Genomic DNA, 21,084 nt, shown 5'->3' with positions numbered 1-21,084 from the left:
GCCTGACCGAGTTATGCTTTTCCAAATGTCCTGGTATTGCTTCTTTAACAATGGACACCAACATTTTCCCAACCACAGTTCAGCTAACTGTTCTATAGTTTCCTGCTTTTTGTCTGCCTTCTGTCTCAAATACGGGTGTTACATTTGCAGTTTTCTGACCTGCTGGGAGCTTTACTCTGTATCTAATCCCGTGCTGTACCTGCCCTGGGAGTGTTTGATGGGACAGTGTAGAGGGAGCTTTACTCTGTCTCTCGCCCATGCTGTACCTGCCCTGGGAGTGTTTGATGGGACAGTGCAGAAAGGAGCTTTACTCTGTATCCAACCCAGTGCTGTACCTGCCCTGGGAGTGTTTGATGGACAGTGTAGAGGGAGCTTTACTCTGTATCTAGCCCATGCTGTACCTGCCCTGGGAGTGGTGATGTGAACCTACCTGTGTCCATTCTCATTATCCGTGAAGACGTTGGATCTTCTCCCCTGTTTGGACCTTTAGCCATGGTGGTGACAGGTGTTCCCAGATTCTGATGCTCTGTCATAAATATATTCATAGGAGTGTTAGAGGGATATATTAAATTGAGAAGGAGAAGGTTGCCTTGTTGAACATGATACCCAGTCCCTCCTCCCCCATCAGTACAACAGCGGTTAGCTCTGGGATCGAGCATTTCCCGAGTGTTACGATCAAGTCTCCACATCAGGTGTGACACAGACAGCTGCCCAGTGAAATCCAGTGAGTCCCGCTGATCTCCACAACCCAGTTCCAGACGGGCTCCCGTCGGCCGAGACTGCGCACTGGGGGCGCCCATTGGTGAGATTTACTCAGTACAGGCCCAAACCAGCTTTATTCCTGAGGTAGGGAATATTCTGCTGGGAAATGCGGAGTGGGTGATCATTGATCAATTAAATAATCCTTCACTTGGTTTTATACAATCTGGCGGTATTGTATTATCTTTATTCACAGATTTGTGTTTAACATTTTTAATTTGTTGAGTTGTGATGTTAAATTTTGGCATTTTATGAATATTATATCTATCCACATACACAATATAAAGCTGGATGTAATTGCTCTGGTCTCTATGGGCAGTGACAATGTCCGTGTGTTCATGGAGATGTGACCTGGTTGCTGCTTCTATTTGAATATATTGACTGTATCTCTCATGGTGTCAGCACCTGACCAATGAGCACTGTAGGAGGTGAGGACATTTCCCACTGTTCCACTGATATTAACACTAATGTAGAATGAATTGTGTACCTTCAGTCAGGGGATACATAACATTGATTTGTTTCATTATCATTAGATGTCTTACAATCTCAAAACACCATAAATATAGAATTGGTAGATTTAGCTGCTGTATTACAATCACAATTCTCCACTTGTACGTGTGCAGACACACACTCACCCACGTTATCTGTCATCATCCCTTCCTTTCCCCACTCTGGAAATGCAAGCGATTCAGTCTCGGATCAGTAATTTCTCCAAACAGAAGTTGAAGTTATTCTCCGGCATTAATTTGTGAGCAGTTAGTAAATGGGCAGCAGGGTTTTGGATGAGTGCAAGTTTATGGAGGGTGTAAGAAGGGAGGCCGGCCAGGAGAACGTTGGAACAGTCAAGTCTAGAGGTTGCAAAGGCAGAGATAAGGGTTTCAGCAACAGATGGTTCATCTGCTGTTGTTCCTCAGTCTGCAACCCCATTAACTTCCAGCTGTAGGCCTTCTCTATCACTCCATCATTTACCAGCGATCTAATTATGTGAGACAGAAAATGAGATAAATATTGATAAAGTGACGCAGACTGGGACTCTCTCTGACCTTTCTCTCCAGTCCATCCCCTGGACCAGTGTGTACCTGAGTCAATGGGACTCTCTCTGACCTTTCTCTCCAGTCCATCCCCAGGACCAGTGTGTATCTGAGTCAATGCGACTCTCTCTGACCTTTCTCTCCAGGACCAGTATGTACCTGAGTCAATGGGACTCTCTCTGACCTTTCTCTCCAGGACCAGTATGTACCTGAGTCAATGGGACTCTCTCTGACCTTTCTCTCCAGGACCAGTATGTACCTGAGTCAATGAGACTCTCTCTGACCTTTCTCCCCAGGACCAGTGTGTACCTGAGTCAATGGGACTCTCTCTGACTTTTCTCCCCAGGACCAGTGTGTATCTGAGTCAATGGGACTCTCTCTGACCTTTCTCTCCAGGACCAGTATGTACCTGAGTCAATGGGACTCTCTCTGACCTTTCTCTCCAGTCCATCCCCAGGACCAGTGTGCACCTGAGTCAATGGGACTCTCTCTGACCTTTCTCTCCAGTCCATCCCCTGGACCAGTGTGGAACTGAGTCAATGGGACTCTCTCTGACCTTTCTCTCCAGTCCATCCCCAGGACCAGTGTGTACCTGAGTCAATGGGACTCTCTCTGACCTTTCTCCCCAGGACCAGTGTGTACCTGAGTCAATGGGACTCTCTCTGACCTTTCTCTCCAGGACCAGTACCTGAGTCAATGGGACTCTCTCTGACCTTTCTCTCCAGGACCAGTATGTACCTGAGTCAATGGGACTCTCTCTGACCTTTCTCTCCAGTCCATCCCCTGGACCAGTGTGTACCTGAGACAATGGGACTCTCTCTGACCTTTCTCTCCAGTCCATCCCCTGGACCAGTGTGTACCTGAGTCAATGGGACTCTCTCTGACCTTTCTCTCCAGTCCATCCCCAGGACCAGTGTGTATCTGAGTCAATGGGACTCTCTCTGACCTTTCTCCCCAGGACCAGTGTGTACCTGAGTCAATGGGACTCTCTCTGACCTTTCTCCCCAGGACCAGTGTGTATCTGAGTCAATGGGACTCTCTCTGACCTTTCTCTCCAGGACCAGTATGTACCTGAGTCAATGGGACTCTCTCTGACCTTTCTCTCCAGTCCATCCCCTGGACCAGTGTGTACCTGAGTCAATGGGACTCTCTCTGACCTTTCTCTCCAGTCCATCCCCTGGACCAGTGTGTACCTGAGTCAATGGGACTCTCTCTGACCTTTCTCTCCAGTCCATCCCCAGGACCAGTGTGTACCTGAGTCAATGGGACTCTCTCTGACCTTTCTCTCCAGTCCATCCCCTGGACCAGTGTGTACCTGAGTCAATGGGACACTCTCTGACCTTTGCCCCCCAGGACCAGTGTGTATCTGAGTCAATGGGACTCTCTCTGACCTTTCTCTCCAGTCCATCCCCTGGACCAGTGTGTACCTGAGTCAATGGGACACTCTCTGACCTTTGCCCCCCAGGACCAGTGTGTATCTGAGTCAATGGGACTCTCTCTGACCTTTGCCCCCCAGGACCAGTGTGTACCTGAGTCAATGGGACTCTCTCTGACCTTTGCCCCCCAGGACCAGTGTGTACCTGAGTCAATGGGACTTACTCTGACCTTTGCCCCCCAGGACCAGTGTGTACCTGAGTCAATGGGACTCTCTCTGACCTTTGCCCCCCAGGACCAGTGTGTATCTGAGTCAATGGGACTCTCTCTGACCTTTGCCCCCAGGACCAGTGTGTATCTGAGTCAATGGGACTCTCTCTGACCTTTGCCCCCCAGGACCAGTGTGTACCTGAGTCAATGGGACTCTCTCTGACCTTTGCCCCCCAGGACCAGTGTGTACCTGAGTCAATGGGACTCTCTCTGACCTTTGCCCCCCCAGGACCAGTGTGTACCTGAGTCAATGGGACTCTCTCTGACCTTGCTCCCCCAGGACCAGTGTGTACCTGAGTCAATGGGACTCTCTCTGACCTTTGCCCCCCCAGGACCAGTGTGTACCTGAGTCAATGGGACTCTCTCTGACCTTGCTCCCCCAGGACCAGTGTGTACCTGAGTCAATGGGACTCTCTCTGACCTTTGCCCCCCCAGGACCAGTGTGTACCTGAGTCAATGGGACTCTCTCTGACCTTGCTCCCCTGTCGATCGATGGACGCTCTGTGAATCGGAAGAGTTCTCTGTGTTTGGTGCTCTCACAATCCTGGGCTGGTCCACCTGCTGTTGTTCCTCAGTCTACAATCCCGGTTTACTTCCAGCTGCGGCCCTTTCTCAGTCGCTCCTCCATTCACCGGGATATCTGATGATGGCAGGGCAGAAAATGAGCAGAATATTGACGGTGTGAAGCCGCGTGTGACGTGAAGCTGCCCTGGAGTTACTGGTGGAAAGACAAGATTGAAGTAGAAATAAGTGCAGAGTGTGCAGTCAGAGACTCCTCATATACCGGCCGTGCATCTTCCAGCAGGAGCTGACATATTGGGGAGAATGAAGCTGAGGAAAGAGTGCTGTATATTGTCACTCAATCTTCCAGCTGCACTGCCCCCAGCAGCAGGTCAAGGGCCGTGGCCCTGAATGTCAGGCCAATGACAATGATCTTCCCTCAGCTCCATTCTCTCTCTGTCCCCCCACACACACTGCCTGAGCTCTCAGGCTGACTGTTCCCAGCACCTTGTCTCTTTATTCTCTCACATTGCAGCATTCCCGCTGCTGGGCTCAGGGGCTGTGTGGGCGGGGCCCTGACCTCACACACGGTGGGCGGGGCCATGTCCCGCGCGCTGCCGGGCTCGCGGCGTGACCGTTCAACCGCCGCACGGTTCAAATCAGGAGCCACGTGACCCCCCCCCCACTCCCCGCCCCGCGCGCGCTTCCTTCTGCAGTCCTCTGGGCGGAGCTCTGTGGGGGAGCGGCATTGCGATTGGTGCAAGGGGCTGTCACTCTCCCGTGTGCAGCCAGTAGGACGGCAGCACTCAGCCAGTGGGGGGAAGGGAATGGGACAGTGACGGGGCTGGAACAGCGGGGACAATGGCGCAGCTCCGTCTGCCGGCCTCAACATGCGGCAGTGTCAGGTCTGAGGCTTTCTATCACACACCCAGGGACTGTAAACTAACAGTAAGGGGCTGTAACTGAGCGGGGAAAGCGGGCCGCTTACTGTCAGCATCACATCCCGGGGAATGTGCTGAGCCGGCTCACAATACAGGGCCCGGTCCGGGGATGGAGGGCGGGGGCTCAGTCTGCAGCCGGCGGAGAAAGTGGCGCATTTCCGGCCGCACCGCTCACAGTGTGCAATCTCAGGCGGGGGGCCGGGATTTTACTGTCAGGGCAAACACCGAACTTAACACAGGCCCGGAGCTGGGGGTTTGGGACATGTGGGAGTTAGTGAAACTATCAGTGGGCCCAGACACTGTGTAACCCGGGGGTGGGCCCAGTGAGATCAGACACTGTGTAACCCGGGGGTGGGCCCAGTGAGATCAGACAGTGTGTAACCCGGGGGTGGGCCCAGTGAGATCAGACAGTGTGTAACCCGGGGGTGGGCCCAGTGAGATCAGACACTGTGTAACCCGGGGGTGGGCCCAGTGAGATCAGACACTGTGTAACCCGGGGGTGGGCCCAGTGAGATCAGACAGTGTGTAACCCGGGGGTGGGCCCAGTGAGATCAGACACTGTGTAACCCGGGGGTGGGCCCAGTGAGATCAGACAGTGTGTAACCCGGGGGTGGGCCCAGTGAGATCAGACACTGTGTAACCCGAGGGTGGGCCCAGTGAGATCAGACAGTGTGTAACCTGGGGGTGGGCCCAGTGAGATCAGACAGTGTGTAACCCGGGGGTGGGCCCAGTAAGATCAGACCGTGTGTAACCTGGGGAGGATGGGCTATGTCAGATCACACAGCGCCGGTTTGTCTAAACAATAGACAGTAAATTCCGCAGTTTTGTCAACAACTCTGGTGATTTGTGTGATGCTTCAGTGAGCTTGCCGGGGATCTGAGGCAAATGACAAAATCCGACAGAAATACTCAACCCTGAACTTTCAGTATTATTAAGTGTTAGAAATGTATACATTACATTCGACTTCACACCGTTAATATTTGTCTCATTTTCTGCCCTGCCATAATTAGACCTCCTGGTGTATGACGGAGTGATTGAGATGTTCCAGAGGTGGAAGTAAACAGGGATTGTAGACTGATGAACAACAGCAGGTGGACCAGCCCAGGATTGTGAGCGCACCAAACACAGAGAACTCTTCTGATTCAAGGAGCTTCCATAGATCAACAGGGGCGAAAGGTCAGAGAGAGTCCCATTGACTCAGACACACACTGGTGCTGGGGGGAAAGGTCAGAGAGAGTCCCATTGACTCAGACACACACTGGTGCTGGGGGCAAAGGTCAGAGAAAGTCCCATTGACTCAGGTACACACTGGAGATGGACTGGGGAGAAAGGTCAGAGAGAGTCCCATTGACTCAGATACACACTGGAGATGGACTGGGGGGAAAGGTCAGAGAGAGTCCCATTGACTCAGACACACACTGGTCCTGTCGGCAGTACACAAAGATTATAAAGTAAGGCAGGAAATGATGAGACTGGAAAAGTCTGACCACCGAGCATAATTATCCAGCAGGAGGTCGTGCAGTGGAACATGAAATAAGATCAGTTTCTGTCTCTGAACACACAGTCACATTGAATTGTGTGTTTTTAGAGTAAATAAAGTATCACAGTATTGAGGTTAGTGCAGTAGATGTGTGTATGAACTTTCAAAAGCCAGTGTGTAACCCGGGGTGGGCCCAGTGAGATCAGACAGTGTGTAACCCGGGGGTGGGCCCAGTGAGATCAGACAGTGTGTAACCCGGGGGTGGGCCCAGTGAGATCAGACAGTGTGTAACCCGGGGGTGGGCCCAGTGAGATCAGACAGTGTGTAACCCGGGGGTGGGCCCAGTGAGATCAGACACTGTGTAACCCGGGGGTGGGCCCAGTGAGATCAGACAGTGTGTAACCCTGGGGTGGGCCCAGTGAGATCAGACAGTGTGTAACCCGGGGGTGGGCCCAGTGAGATCAGACAGTGTGTAACCCGGGGGTGGGCCCAGTGAGATCAGACAGTGTGTAACCCGGGGGTGGGCCCAGTGAGATCAGACAGTGTGTAACCCGGGGGTGGGCCCAGTGAGATCGGACAGTGTGTAACCCGGGGGTGGACTCAGTGAGATCAGAAAGTGTGTAACCCGGGGGTGGGCCCAGTGAGATCAGACAGTGTGTAACCCGGGGGTGGGCCCAGTGAGATCAGACAGTGTGTAACCCGGGGGTGGGCCCAGTGAGATCAGACAGTGTGTAACCCGAGGGTGGGCCCAGTGAGATCAGACAGTGTGTAACCCGGGGGTGGACCCAGTGTGATCAGACAGTGTGTAACCCGGGGGTGGGCCCAGTGAGATCAGACACTGTGTAACCCGGGGGTGGGCCCAGTGAGATCAGACAGTGTGTAACCCGGGGGTGGGCCCAGTGAGATCAGAAAGTGTGTAACCCGGGGGTGGGCCCAGTGAGATCAGACACTGTGTAACCCGGGGGTGGGCCCAGTGAGATCAGACAGTGTGTAACCCGGGGGTGGGCCCAGTGAGATCAGACAGTGTGTAACCCGGGGGTGGGCCCAGTGAGATCAGACAGTGTGTAACCTGGGGGTGGGCCCAGTGAGATCAGACACTGTGTAACCCGGGGGTGGGCCCAGTGAGATCAGACACTGTGTAACCCGGGGGTGGGCCCAGTGAGATCAGACAGTGTGTAACCCGGGGGTGGGCCCAGTGAGATCAGACAGTGTGTAACCCGGGGGTGGGCCCAGTGAGATCAGACCGTGTGTAACCCGGGGGTGGGCCCAGTGAGATCAGACACTGTGTAACCCGGGGGTGGGCCCAGTGAGATCAGACAGTGTGTAACCCGGGGAGGATGGGCTATGTCAGATCACACAGCGCCGGTTTGTCTAAAAAATAGACAGTAAATTCCGCAGTTTTGTCAACAACTCTGGTGATTTGTGTGATGCTTCAGTGAGCTTGCTGGGGATCTGAGGCAAATGACAAAATCCTACAGAAATACTCAACCCTGAACTTTCAGTATTATTAAGCGTTAGAAATGTACACATTACATTCGACTTCACACCGTTAATATTTGTCTCATTTTCTGCCCTGCCATAATTAGACCTCCTGGTGTATGACGGAGTGATTGAGATGTTCCAGAGGTGGAAGTAAACCGGGATTGTAGACTGAGGAACAACAGCAGGTGGACCAGCCCAGGATTGTGAGAGCACCAAAGACAGAGACCTCTTCTGATTCACAAAGCTTCCATGGATCCACAGGGGAGAAAGGTCAGAGAGAGTCCCATGACTCAGACACACACTGGTCCTGGGGGGAAAGGTCAGAGAGAGTCCCATTGACTCTCACACACACTTGTCCTGGGGGGAAAGGTCAGAGAGAGTCCCATTGACTCAGATACACACTGGTCCTGTAGACAGTACACAAAGATTAAAGGTAAGGCAGGAAATGATGAGAATGAGATTGGGAGAGTCTGACCACCGAGCACAATTATCCAGCAGGAGGTCCTGCAGTGGGACATGAAATAAGATCAGTTTCTGTCTCTGAACACAGTCACATTGAATTGTGTGTTTTTAGAGTAAATGAGGTCTCAGTGTTGAGGTTAGTGCAGTAGATGTGTTGTTAATGAACTTTCAAAAGCCATTTGATAAAGTATCACATAATGGACTTGTTTGTAACGTTGAAGCACGTGGTGTTAAAGGGACAGTGGTAACTTGGATATGTAATTAGCTGAGAGCAGTGTGTTTTTCTGACTGTGGAGAAGTATGCATTGGGTCAACCAGGTGTCGCAATTGTGACCGTTTCTTTTCTGTTTATATTCGAAATGACCAGGCCTTCGCTGTAGGGAGTGGACCTTCGAGAAACTTGATTGTAGTAAATGGTGAGCAGGTGAGCAGGATAGCAGCAGACTTTAGAAAGGCACAGACAGAGACTGGTGAACTGGACTGAAACATGGCAGATGCAATTTATTATAGCTCAGTGTGAAGTGAGACACTTTGGGAAGAACAACATGGAGAGGCAGTATAATGCAAACGGGACTATTTTGAGGGGATGTTAGAGCAGAGAGACCTGGGGATGAATATTCACAAATGTTTGAAGATGGAAGGGTAAGCTGATGAGGCATTTAAGAGAGTGTGTGGGATCCTTCGCATTGTAAATGGGCACTGAATATAAAAACACGGAGTTCAATGCTAACCCATTACACATCAGTAGTGAGGCTGGAGTATTGTGTACAATTCTGAGCAGCACACACTCGGAAGAATGCCAAGGCGTTGGCGAGGGTACAGAGGAGGTTTACCAGGATGATACCCAAGGCGGGGTTTGCCCCTTCGGCCGTCTGCTGTGTGAGTGACGGTGAGGAACATGAGGGTTGCCTGGGTTACTGGGGTGGGTCCGATATGTGAGTGACTGAGGAATAGGAGGGTTACCGGGGCGGGGCAGGTATGTGAGGAACAGGAGGGTTGCCCGGGTTGCCGGGCCCGCTCTCTCACTGGGGGAGCGGGGCTGTGTTGAGCTGACGGACTGAGAGCGGGCGGCTCAGCCCCAGACTTTGTATCGCACACGGGCTGGAACAGCGGGGACAATGGCGCTGCTCCGTCTGCCGGCCTCAACATGCGGCAGTGTCAGGTCTGAGGCTTTCTGTCACACACCCAGGGACTGTAAACTAACAGTAAGGGGCTGTAACTGAGCGGGGAAAGCGGGCCGCTTACTGTCAGCATCACATCCCGGGGAATGTGCTGAGCCGGCTCACAATACAGGGCCCGGTCCGGGGATGGAGGGCGGGGGCTCAGTCTGCAGCCGGCGGAGAAAGTGGCGCATTTCCGGCCGCACCGCTCACAGTGTGCAATCTCAGGCGGGGGGCCGGGATTTTACTGTGAGGGCAAACACCGAACTTAACACAGGCCCGGAGCTGGGGGTTTGGGACATGTGGGAGTTAGTGAAACTATCAGTGGGCCCAGACACTGTGTAACCCGGGGGTGGGCCCAGTGAGATCAGACAGTGTGTAACCCGGGGGTGGGCCCAGTGAGATCAGACAGTGTGTAACCCGGGGGTGGGCCCAGTGAGATCAGACACTGTGTAACCCGGGGGTGGGCCCAGTGAGATCAGACAGCGTGTAACCCGGGGGTGGGCCCAGTGAGATCAGACAGTGTGTAACCCGGGGGTGGGCCCAGTGAGATCAGACAGTGTGTAACCCGGGGGTGGGCCCAGTGAGATCAGACAGTGTGTAACCCGGGGATGGGCCCAGTGAGATCAGACAGTGTGTAACCCGGGGGCCCAGTGAGATCAGACAGTGTGTAACCCGGGGGTGGGCCCAGTGAGATCAGACAGTGTGTAACCCGGGGGCCCAGTGAGATCAGACACTGTGTCACCCGGGGGTGGGCCCAGTGAGATCAGACAGTGTGTAACCTGGGGGTGGGCCCAGTGAGATCAGACACTGTGTAACCCGGGGGTGGGCCCAGTGAGATCAGACAGTGTGTAACCTGGGGGTGGGCCCAGTGAGATCAGACACTGTGTAACCTGGGGGTGGGCCCAGTGAGATCAGACACTGTGTAACCCGGGGGCCCAGTGAGGTCAAACAGCTGATCTTTGACCTTAAGTCCACGTTCCCACCAATCTCTGTATCCCTTGATTCCCCTCGATTCCAAATATTTATCTGTCTCGGCCTTCAATATATGCTCAACGACTCCGCATCCACAGCCCTTTGGGTAGAGAATTGCAAAGAATCACAACCCTTTGATTGAAGGAATTCCTCCTCATCTTAGTCTTAAGTGGCCGACCCTTTATCCTGGGACTATGCCCCCTCGTTCTATACTCACCAGCCAGGGAAACAATCTCTCAGCATCTACCCTGTCAATCCACCACGTATCTTGTATGTTTCAATTACATCACATCTCCTCCTTCTAACCTCCACAGAGTATAGGTCCAGTCTACTCGATCCCTCCTCCTAGGACAACTTTCTCATCCCAGGGATCCATGTAGTGAACCTTCATTGCACCGCCTCTATGGCACGTATATCCTTTCTCAGCTCATGAGACCAAAATTGTTCACAGTACTCCAGTGTAATCTCACCCAAGCCATCTGCCACCTTATTGCCCACACTCACTTAACCTGTCTATATCTCTTTGCAGGCTCTTTGTGTCCACCTGACAACTTTCCCACCTAGCTTTGTATCGGCAACAAATTTGGATCCATTGCACTCATCCATTCATCTCGGTCATTAATATCAATTGTAAATAGCTGAGGCCCAAACACTGATCTCTAAATATCCAACTGTCAATAAATAATCTTACAGTTCTGAACTGGATGCTGGGTTGTACTTAGTTATTTCCTATCAGAAAAATCCATTTCTGAATTTGGCAATGGCAGTTGAATTAAATGATTATCATTTTGTGATAAAATGATACGTAAACTTTATTTTAATATAGATTTGTAAATTTACTTCCAATTAATTATTTTGTGTTGTGAGAGTAACGTTTCTCGTTGGTCACACAATGCAGGTAATGTAGACGTATATAATTCATTAACAGTAACGGGTTTAGATGGTTTAAGACAAGTAGATTTTCAGAGGTGACGGGGTCTATTTCCAACAATTCTACTATTTTACCGATGTATTTCTGAAGATGCGGCATTGCTTAATGCTCTGTACAGCCGGAACTGACAGTGCATTCAGTAAATCCAGTGTCGGGTCGAGTGGTGTAACAGTCTGTTATTGGAATCGCAGCTTCATGGTCAGAAACATTATCTGTATGTACAGGGTTAATGTTCTTAACTAAACTCAGAACATGTGATGGTGGTTTTGTTATTTCCGTTTTCAGTTACTTTTTGGTGAGCGATTTCCTCTATCACCAGGGTAACAATCTATCAGATCTCAGGACAAGAGGCGTTGGCACAATTTATAACTGAAAGACCGTGCAACATTCAGTGTAAACTCTGTCTATGTATTCGGCAGTCCAGGAGTCGGAACCTGTTGTTTCTGAGCAGTCAGTTATATCGATACACATCATGCGTAAGACTTCCTCTTGCCCGAGTTTAATACTACTTTTCCAAAATCGGTGTCGTCTGACTCAATACATGTTGAATAGAAAATCTTGCTCCTCATGTTGTTCAGTTATGAGCACCGCCCCTCATGGAAGATCAATTGTCCTTGGAGCAAGTTTATCGGAATGATACCGGAGCTTAAAGCTTCAAATATGAGGGCAGGTTGCGTCGACCAGGCTTGTATTCTGCTGAATATAGATGACCAAGGGGGATCTAATTGAGCTGTTTAAGATGATTAAATGATTTAGTGGGGTAGATAGATTGAAACAATTCTTCCTCTGTTGGAGGAGTCCAGCACAATGAGACATGACAAGTAAAGAAACAAAAGATAAATCTAGAAATGGTGTCAATGTGAATAGCAGAAACATCAACTGCTGCCATCTGAAAAAATAAACTCCGAGGTTATGGTCTGAAATTGTTGAACTGGATGTTGAATCCAGAAGGCTGTAAAGTGCCGAAACGAAAGATGAGGTGCTGTTCCTCCAGCTTAGGTTGAGCGTTTGTTGGAACAGTGGAGGAGACTGAAGACCGAGGGGTCAGTGTGGGAGTGGAGTGGTGCCTTAAAATGACAGGCAACCAGCCCCCTCCCTCATCTCTTATTCCGGTACATTGATGACTATCGGTGCCGTTTCCTGTTCTTGTCCTGAACTAGAACATTTCATTGACTTTGCTTCCAATTTCCACACTTCCTGCACATGCACATGGTCCATCTCTGACTCTTCCCTTCCTCATGAAAACAGAAGAAGTAGGAGCTGTCGTCGGCCATTTGGCCCTTCGAGCCTGCTCCACCATTCAATAACAACCTGTATTTATATAGCACCTTTAATGTAGTGAAACGTCCCAAAGCACTTCACAGGAGTATTCTGAAATAAAACATTTGACACCAAGCCTCATAAGGAGAAATTAGGGCAGGTGACCAAAAGCTTGGTCGAAGAGTTAGGTTGTAAGGAGCATCTTTAAAGAGGAAAGAGAGGTAGAGAGGCGGAAAGGTTTAGGCAGGGAATTCCAGAGCTTAGGGCCTAGGCAACAGAAGGCACGGCCACCAATGTTGAGCGATTATAATCAGGGATGCTCAAGAGGGCAGTATTCGAGGACTGCACACATCTCTGGGAGGGGGTGGTGTTGTGTGGCTGGAGGAGATTAGAGATAGGGAGGAGTGAGGCCATGGAAGGATTTCAAAACAAGGATGAGAATTTTGAAATCGGGGCGTTGCTTAACCGGGCGCCATTGTAGGTCAGCGAACACATGGGTGATGGGTGAGCGGGACTTGGCGCAAATCAGGACACGGGCAGCCGAGTTTTCGATCACTTCTAGCTTACCTAGGTTCGAATGTCGGAAACCAGCCTGGAGTGCATTGACATAGTCAAATCTAGACGTGACATAGGCATTGATGAGGGCTTCGGCAGCAGATGATCTGAGGCAAGGGTGGAGACGGACGATGTTACGATGGTGGAAATAGGCGGTCTTAGTTATGCTTCGGAGATGTGGTCGAAAGCTCATTTCAGGGTCAAATATGACACCAAGGTTGCGAAGAGTGGTTAATCCTCAGACGGAAGTTGGGGAGAGGGATGGAGTCAGTAGCTAGGGAGTGGAGGTCGAGGCGGGAACCACAAACAATGGCTTTGATCTTCCCAATATTCAATTGGAGAAAATTTCTGCTCATCCAGAACTGGATGTCTGACAATTTGGAGACCCTGGCGGAGTGGGGAGAAGTGTTCGTGGAGTGGAGCTGGATGTCGTCAGCGGACATGTGGATGAGAAATTGGAGGAGGCCAAAGTTAGATCCTTGGGGCACACCAGAGGTAACGCTGCAGGGGTGGGAAGAGCAGCCGTTGCAGGTGATTCTCTGGCTATATTCGATAGATAAGAATGGAATCAGGCGAGCGCAGTCCCACCCAGCTGGACGACGGTGGAGTGGGGTTGGAGAAAGATAGAGTGGTGAACCGTGTCAAAGGCTGCAGACCAGTTAAGAGGGATGGTTTGCCTTCGTCACAGTCACGAAGGATGTCATTTTTGACTTTAATAAAAGCCGGTGCAGTACTGTGGCAGGTGTGTAAACTGGTTTGTGGGGATTCAAACATGGAATTGCCGGAAAGATGGGCAGGTATTTAGGAGGCGACAACATGTTCAAGGACTTTGGAGAGGAAAGGGAGGTTGGAGATGGGGTGACAGTTTGCAAGGACGGAGGGGTCTAGAGTTGTTTTTTGAGGAGAGGGGTGATGATGGCAGATTTGAGGGAGAGGGGGACAGTACCTGAGGAGAAAGAACCGGTAACAATGTCAGCTAACATGGGAGCCAGAAAAGGAAGTTGTGTGGTCAGCAGTTTAGTGAGAATAAGATCAAGGGAGCAGGGAGTGGGTCTCATGGACAGGTCATGAGAGGAGATCGGAGAGAAACTGGAGATAGATGTGAGTTCAGGGCTAGGGCAGAGGGGATCCTCGGGAAGTTTGGCTCGGTGGGCTCGGGGAAGGAAGAGGAGAGGCAGTGAACGGATGGTCTCAGTCTTAGAGACAAAGACGACCTCACACTTATTGTCGGAGGTGAGGGTGGAGACTGGGGAGAGGGGTTTAAAAAGACGGTTCGCAGTGGAGAATAGAAGCCGGGATTTATCTTTACATTTCAGAATGATTCTGGAATAGTGAGCAGTTTTGGCAGACGAGAGCAGGACCAAATAATGCTTTCTGTGGTCTCGCCGGATCTGCTGGTGAATGGCTAAACCAGTTGTCCTCCATAGCCTTTCAGGTCTGCGTCTCTTGGACTGACGGGAGTGAAGATCAGAGCTGTACCGGGGGAACGGCAAGGGTGAGAGAGTCAGTGTTTTAACAGGAACTAGGACATCATGGTGGTGGTGAGTGTTATTGAGCAAATCAGCAGCTGCAGAAATATCATGGTGAATGGAGGACCCAAGGCTGGACAGTTGGGATTTGATAAGTGCAGTTGTAAGTGAGTTGAGAGAGAGTTTTTCCCAGGGGCAGACACAGAAGGAGGTCGGAATGGGGGACGGTTGGAAGGCTTATGTGGGTGGTGAGTGATACAAGGAAGTGGTCAGAGAGACCTTATCTGTGATTGACACGATGGAGGGGTGGCTGTGAATATGGGTTGGGGAGTTTATGTGGAGGGAGAGATTAAGGGAGGATGGGAGGCTAGTGAACCCAGAGGAGAGAGTGCATGATGAATTGAAATGAATTGATATCACCGAGGATGAGAGGTCTTTCTGTGCAGAGGATGGAATGTAGTGAAGAAATATCGGGAATAACTTTTTTGGTACTGGGTGGATGATTGAGAGCAAGACTTTTAAATGAGAGATGTGAGGTGTAACAAGATCATGTCTGATCTCCGACCTCAACTCCACCTTCCCGCACTCTCTCCATATCCCTTAATTCGCTTTGTTTTTTAAAAAATTATCGATCTTTGTCTTGAATATACAACTGAGCATCCACAGCTTTCTGGGGTAGAGAATTCCAAAGATGCATAACCCTTTGAGTGAAGAAATGACTTCTCATCTCAGTCCTAAATCGGCAAACCCTTATTTTGAGACTGTGACCCCGTGTTCTGGATTCCCAGCCAGAGGAAACATCTTACCATTAACTGTCAAACCCCTTAAGAATTGTATATGTTTCAATGAGATCACCTCTCATTCTTCTCGAGAACTAGTCTACTCAGTCTCTCCTCATTGGACAATCCCCTGACACCATGAACCAGTCTAATGAACCTTAGTTATACTTCCTCTAATTCAAGTCTGTCTTTCCTTGGGTAAGGAGATCAGACTGTACACCATACTCCAGGTGTTGCCACACCAATGCCCTGTATAATTGTGGTAAGACTTCATTTCTCTTTTGTAACAAAAGCTAACACACCATTTGTTTCCTAATTGCTAGCTGTACCTGCATGTTAACATTCTGTGATTCATGTACAAGTCCACTCTGAATGCAAACATTTCCCAGTCTCTTGCCATTCCAAAACATATTCAACTTTTTGTTTTTCCCCACCAAAGTGGATAACTTCAACTTCCCCACTTTGTATTCCATTTGTCATGTTCTTGCCCACTCAATCAACCTGTCTATATCTCTCTGCAGCCTCTCTGCATCCTCCTTGCAGCTTACTTTCCCATCTAACATTGTTTCATCAGCAAACTTGGATATGTTATACTCAGTCCCTTCATCTAAGTCATTAATATTGATTGTAACTAGCTGAGGCCCAAGCACTGATGCTTAAGGTACCCCGCTAGTTACAGTCTGCCAACTCGAATAAGTCGAGTTGATTCGTAATCTCTGCTTTCTGTCTATTCACCAATCCTCAATCCATGCTCATATATTACCCCCAATCCCATGAGTCCTGATTTTGTGTGATCACCTCTTGTGTGGCACCTTATCGAATGCTTTTTGAAAATCCAAATACACCACATCCCCGTTAGCCATCCTACTAGTTACATCTTCAAAAAACTCAGCAGCTTTGTCAAACACAATTTCCCTTTCATCAAACCATGTTGACTTTGCCTTATAATATGATCTTCTAAGTGCCCTGTTACCACGTCCCTAATAATAGACTCTAGTATTGTGCCGACTACAATTGTCAGGCTAACTGGCCTATAGTTCCCTGTTTTCTCTATTCCTCCTTTCTGAAATAGCGGGTTTATGTTTGCTACCTTCCAAACCTTGGAAGCTGTTCTTACACAATTCCCTCGATTCTAGATTAATACCAGTGCATCCACTATCTCTTGTAAAATCCTAGGATGCAGGTCGTCGGGTCCAAGGGATTTGTCGTCACTTAGTCCCATTAATTTCTCCAGTACGATGTCTTTACTTATACTGATTTCTTTAAGTTCCTCATTCTCTCCAGACCCTTGGTTCCCCATTATTTCCAGAATGTTTTTCGTGTCTTGCTGTGAAGACAGATACGAAGTATTTGTTCAATGTCTGCCATTTCCTTATTGTTCATTATAATTTCTCCTGTCTCTGCCTCTAATGAGCCCATTTTCACGTTCACTAATCTCTTCCTATTTACATATCCATAGAAACATTTATAATATATTTTTATGTCTCTTGCTAATATACTCCATGTTCTTGTACCCAACCTGTTTACGGTGGCACGACAAGGTGAGAAGCCTGTTAAAAATGTGTGTGGGGTCTTTGGCTTTATTAATGGAGTAAAAAATCAAGAAGGTTATGTCAAATCTTTACAAACACTGGTTAGGCCTCATCTGGCGTGTTGTGTTCAATTCTGGACACCACACTGAAGGAAGGATTTCCAGGCCTTGGAGAGAGTGCGGAAGATATTTACTAGAAAGGTACCAGTGATGAGGGACTTTACACTCTGCTATAACCTGGAATGAAATGTTTTTCAGATAACAAATGAACAGAGATGCGGAAATCATCAAGCAAAAAAAGTCAGATTCAAGAACCTGCTCCTCGGGAAAGTGCTCAGGCTGCAGGAACCGGTATGTGTGAAGCGACTCCTTCTCCCGGAGCTTTATTAAACCTAAGAAATAGGAACAGGTGTTGGCCCTTTTTTTGACAGAAATGTTAATGGGGTAGAAATTGCTTTGTGTGTAGAATGGGCAGCGTTCTTTGAACACGCACAAAGTCACGTGGTCACAAGCAAAGCCTCAATGCGCCAGTCCCTTTAATTTAAATAAAATAAGTGGGTTGTCAGCACCACTTGCGCTGCGCATTGGCTGCTCGCAGAATGATGGACGTCAATTTCACCATTACTGGCGCCAAATAATGGCAACTTACAGCTCAAAGTGGAGGAGCACTTTGGCTGTAGGCAACTGTAAATGAAGATTGTGGCCAATGGCCGGCACAGCAGACCCCGCAAAGGCTGCCTGTTTCCGCACACTGATTCGAGGTTTTACAGGAGGTGGTCACCAGGAATAGGGACTTCTTCTGTCTACCAAGCGGCGATAAATATATCCAGGCAATCCGCGAGTGGGGAGAGGTGGCAGAACGTATCAGTGCCAGAAATATATCTCCATGACATGGCTACAATGCAGGAAGTTCAATACCCTCACACCGAATACCTAAAATAAACCAACTAACTATTTATATCATTACTCTCACCTGTTGTCCCAGCACACTCAACCCTTCCCTCCTCAATAACCAGAACTCTCCCCGATTCACTGCAAATTGCTATCTGTATATTCAGCCGTCCATTGGCAGCAACACCTTCTGATACAGGGAATACATTTTATACAATCTCTTAGAAAATTGTATTCCCGTCCCAGCCATTGTCTCGGATTGTTCACAATCTCAGTGTTGTGTGTGTCACCAAGCTGAGCTTCCGACCCGATCCACTCCTCACAAAGACCCCCAACTCCCTCCTCGGTAACATCGCCCATCATTCTCGCCCATGTGCTGCTGAAACCCTCACCCATGTTTTTATCCCTGTATGCTCGATGTTCCAATGCTCTCCAGGAAGACTTTTCTCCTTTCACCCACCGTAAACGTCAGTTCATCAAAACCCTGCTCAACGATCATTCCTGTCCTTGTGAACCAACAGTGTCTCCCGGTCCCCCAGCTCCTCCGACTTAAAACTCTCATCCACGTTTAAATCCATTCATGGTCTCGGCCCTCCCTGTCTCTGTAACATACTCGAGGCCTACAATCCCCCACCCCCAAGATCTCTCTGTTCCTCCGACTCTGGCCTCTTGTGAATTTCACCCTCTCTCACCCCAACCAGGTCACATCTCCATGGACACACGACAGCATCACTGCCCATAGAGACCAGAGGAATCACACCCAGCTGTATATTTTATATTGGACAGATATCATTTTCATAAAATACCAATCAACTCGTCTATAAATAAAATAATACAATGCTGTCAGACATTTATCAATGATCACCCACTCCACATTTCCCTGAAGAATATTCCCTACCTCAGGAATAAGGCTGGTTTGGGCCTGCACTGTGAGTAAATCTCATCAATGGGCGCTCCCAGTGCGCAGTCTCGGCCGACGGGAGCCCGTCTGGAACTGGGTTGTGGAGATCAGCGGGACTCACTGGATTTCACTGGGCAGCTGTCTGTGTCACACCTGATGTAGAGACTTGATCGTAACACTCGGGAAATGCTCGATCCCAGAGCTAACCGCTGTTGTACTGATGGGGGAGGAGGGACTGGGTATCATGTTTAACAAGGAAACGTTTTTCTTCTCACTTTAATATTTCCCTCTAACTCTCCTATTAATATTATATTTATTACAGAGCCTCAGGTGGTGGCAACACCTGTCCCCACCATGGCTGAAGGTCCAAACAGGGGAGAAGATCCGACACTTTACCTTACGGGGAGCAGGATGGACATGGGAGCTGCAGCACTGTTGGAACAGGAACACTTGGGTAGGGGTTTCCATGATGTTGACCCAGCGATGATAATGAACGACGATATATGTCCAAGTCGGGACGATGATAATGAACGACGATATATGTCCAAGTCGGGACGGTGGGTGACTTGGAGGGAAATGGGAGGCGATGGTGTTCCCAAGCACCTTGTGCTCTTCTGCTTCTGGGTTCTGTGATATATTAACTGAGACAGGAATTAGTATTGAACAGGACTCAGAGTGGAACAATCCTGATTATAACATTTTGAGGGGAATGAAAACATATTGGTGGATACTGGGGCCGGGTCAGTGGGGTATCGGTGTGGGGCCGGGTCAGTGGGGTATCGGTGTGGGGCCGGGTCAGTGGGGTATCGGTGTGGGGCCGGGTCAGTGGGGTATCGGTGTGGGGCTGGGTCAGTGGGGTATCGGTGTGGGGCCGGGTCAGTGGGGTATCAGTGTGGGGCCGGGTCAGTGGGGTATCGGTGTGGGGCTGGGTCAGTGGGGTATCGGTGTGGGGCCGGGTCAGTGGGGTATCGGTGTGGGGCCGGGTCAGTGGGGTATCGGTGTGGGGCTGGGTCAGTGGGGTATCGGTGTGGGGCCGGGTCAGTGGGGTGTTGGTGTGGGGCCGGGTCAGTGGGGTGTTGGTGTGGGGCCGGGTCAGTGGGGTATCGGTGTGGGGCCGGGTCAGTGGGGTATCGGTGTGGGGCTGGGTCAGTGGGGTATCGGTGTGGGGCCGGGTCAGTGGGGTATCAGTGTGGGGCCGGGTCAGTGGGGTATCGGTGTGGGGCTGGGTCAGTGGGGTATCGGTGTGGGGCCGGGTCAGTGGGGTATCGGTGTGGGGCCGGGTCAGTGGGGTATCGGTGTGGGGCTGGGTCAGTGGGGTATCGGTGTGGGGCCGGGTCAGTGGGGTGTTGGTGTGGGGCCGGGTCAGTGGGGTGTTGGTGTGGGGCCGGGTCAGTGGGGTATCGGTGTGGGGCCGGGTCAGTGGGGTATCGGTGTGGGGCCGGGTCAGTGGGGTATCGGTGTGGGGGCGGGTCGGTGGGGTATCGGTGTGGGGCCGGGTCAGTGGGGTATCGGGACCGGGTCGGTGGGGGGCTGCACTGGGCCTGTGTCGGTGGAACAGATGAACAGCAGCTTTGCTCCTTTCACCCACCGTAAACGTCAGTTCATCAAAACCCTGCTCACCGATCATTCCTGTCCTTGTGAACCTACAGTGTCTCCCGGACCCCCAGCTCCTCCGACTTAAAACTCTCATCCACGTTTAAACTCCATTCATGGTCTCGGCCCTCCCTGTCTCTGTAACATACTCGAGGCCTACAATCACCCACCACCAAGATCTCTCTGTTCCTCCGACTCTGGTATCTTGTACATTTCAACCTCTCTCACCCCAACCAGGTCACATCTCCATGGACACACGACAGCATCACTGCCCATAGAGACCAGAGGAATCACACTCATAGATTTTACATGTGGATAGATATCAAATTCATAAGATGTCAAAGCTCAACCAATCAACACAAATCTATAAATAATATAATACAATACGGCCAGACTGTAAAACCGAGTGCAGGATTATTGAATCCATCAATGATCACCCACTCCACATTTCCCTGCAGAATATTCCCTACCTCAGGAATAAGGCTGGTTTGGGCCTGCACTGAGTAAATCTCTCCAATGGGCGCTCCCAGTGTGCAGCCTCGGCCGACGGGAGCCCGTCTGGAACTGGGTTGTGGAGATCAGCGGGACTCACTGGATTTCACTGGGCAGCTGTCTGTGTCACACCTGATGTGGAGACTTGATCGTAACACTCGGGAAATGCTCGATCCCAGAGCTAACCGCTGTTGTACTGATGGGGGAGGAGGGACTGGCTATCATGTTTAACAAGGAAACATTCTCC

The 21,084-nt window shown here is 50.2% G+C and overlaps 2 protein-coding genes across 9 annotated transcripts in view; one reads left to right on the top strand and one right to left on the bottom strand.

Annotated features, from left to right (window-relative positions):
- Window positions 1-21,084, bottom strand: part of LOC139242937 (uncharacterized) — a 596,540-nt gene that overhangs the window by 512,910 nt on the left and 62,546 nt on the right. For all 8 annotated transcript variants that reach the window (XR_011589402.1, XR_011589400.1, XR_011589399.1 and 5 more), the window contains exon 4: window positions 431-526. Coding sequence is in view for 2 of the 8 variants with exons in the window: in XM_070870590.1 (XP_070726691.1) it covers window positions 431-526 (96 nt within the window). In the remaining 6 variants the exon portion in view is untranslated. The remainder of the gene's footprint in view (window positions 1-430; window positions 527-21,084) is intronic.
- LOC139242936 (NACHT, LRR and PYD domains-containing protein 12-like) overlaps window positions 4,737-21,084 on the top strand; it is a 51,347-nt gene continuing 34,999 nt past the window's right edge. The window contains exons 1-5 of the mRNA XM_070870589.1: window positions 4,737-4,840; window positions 5,887-6,052; window positions 7,943-8,108; window positions 17,219-17,311; window positions 19,075-19,206. Coding sequence (XP_070726690.1) covers window positions 17,236-17,311; window positions 19,075-19,206 — 208 coding nt within the window. The 5' untranslated portion in view covers window positions 4,737-4,840; window positions 5,887-6,052; window positions 7,943-8,108; window positions 17,219-17,235. The remainder of the gene's footprint in view (window positions 4,841-5,886; window positions 6,053-7,942; window positions 8,109-17,218; window positions 17,312-19,074; window positions 19,207-21,084) is intronic.

This window comes from Pristiophorus japonicus, unplaced genomic scaffold (assembly GCF_044704955.1).
Source record: "Pristiophorus japonicus isolate sPriJap1 unplaced genomic scaffold, sPriJap1.hap1 HAP1_SCAFFOLD_154, whole genome shotgun sequence".
NCBI lineage: Eukaryota > Metazoa > Chordata > Chondrichthyes > Pristiophoridae > Pristiophorus > Pristiophorus japonicus.
This window is presented reverse-complemented; position numbering and strand designations above follow the sequence as displayed.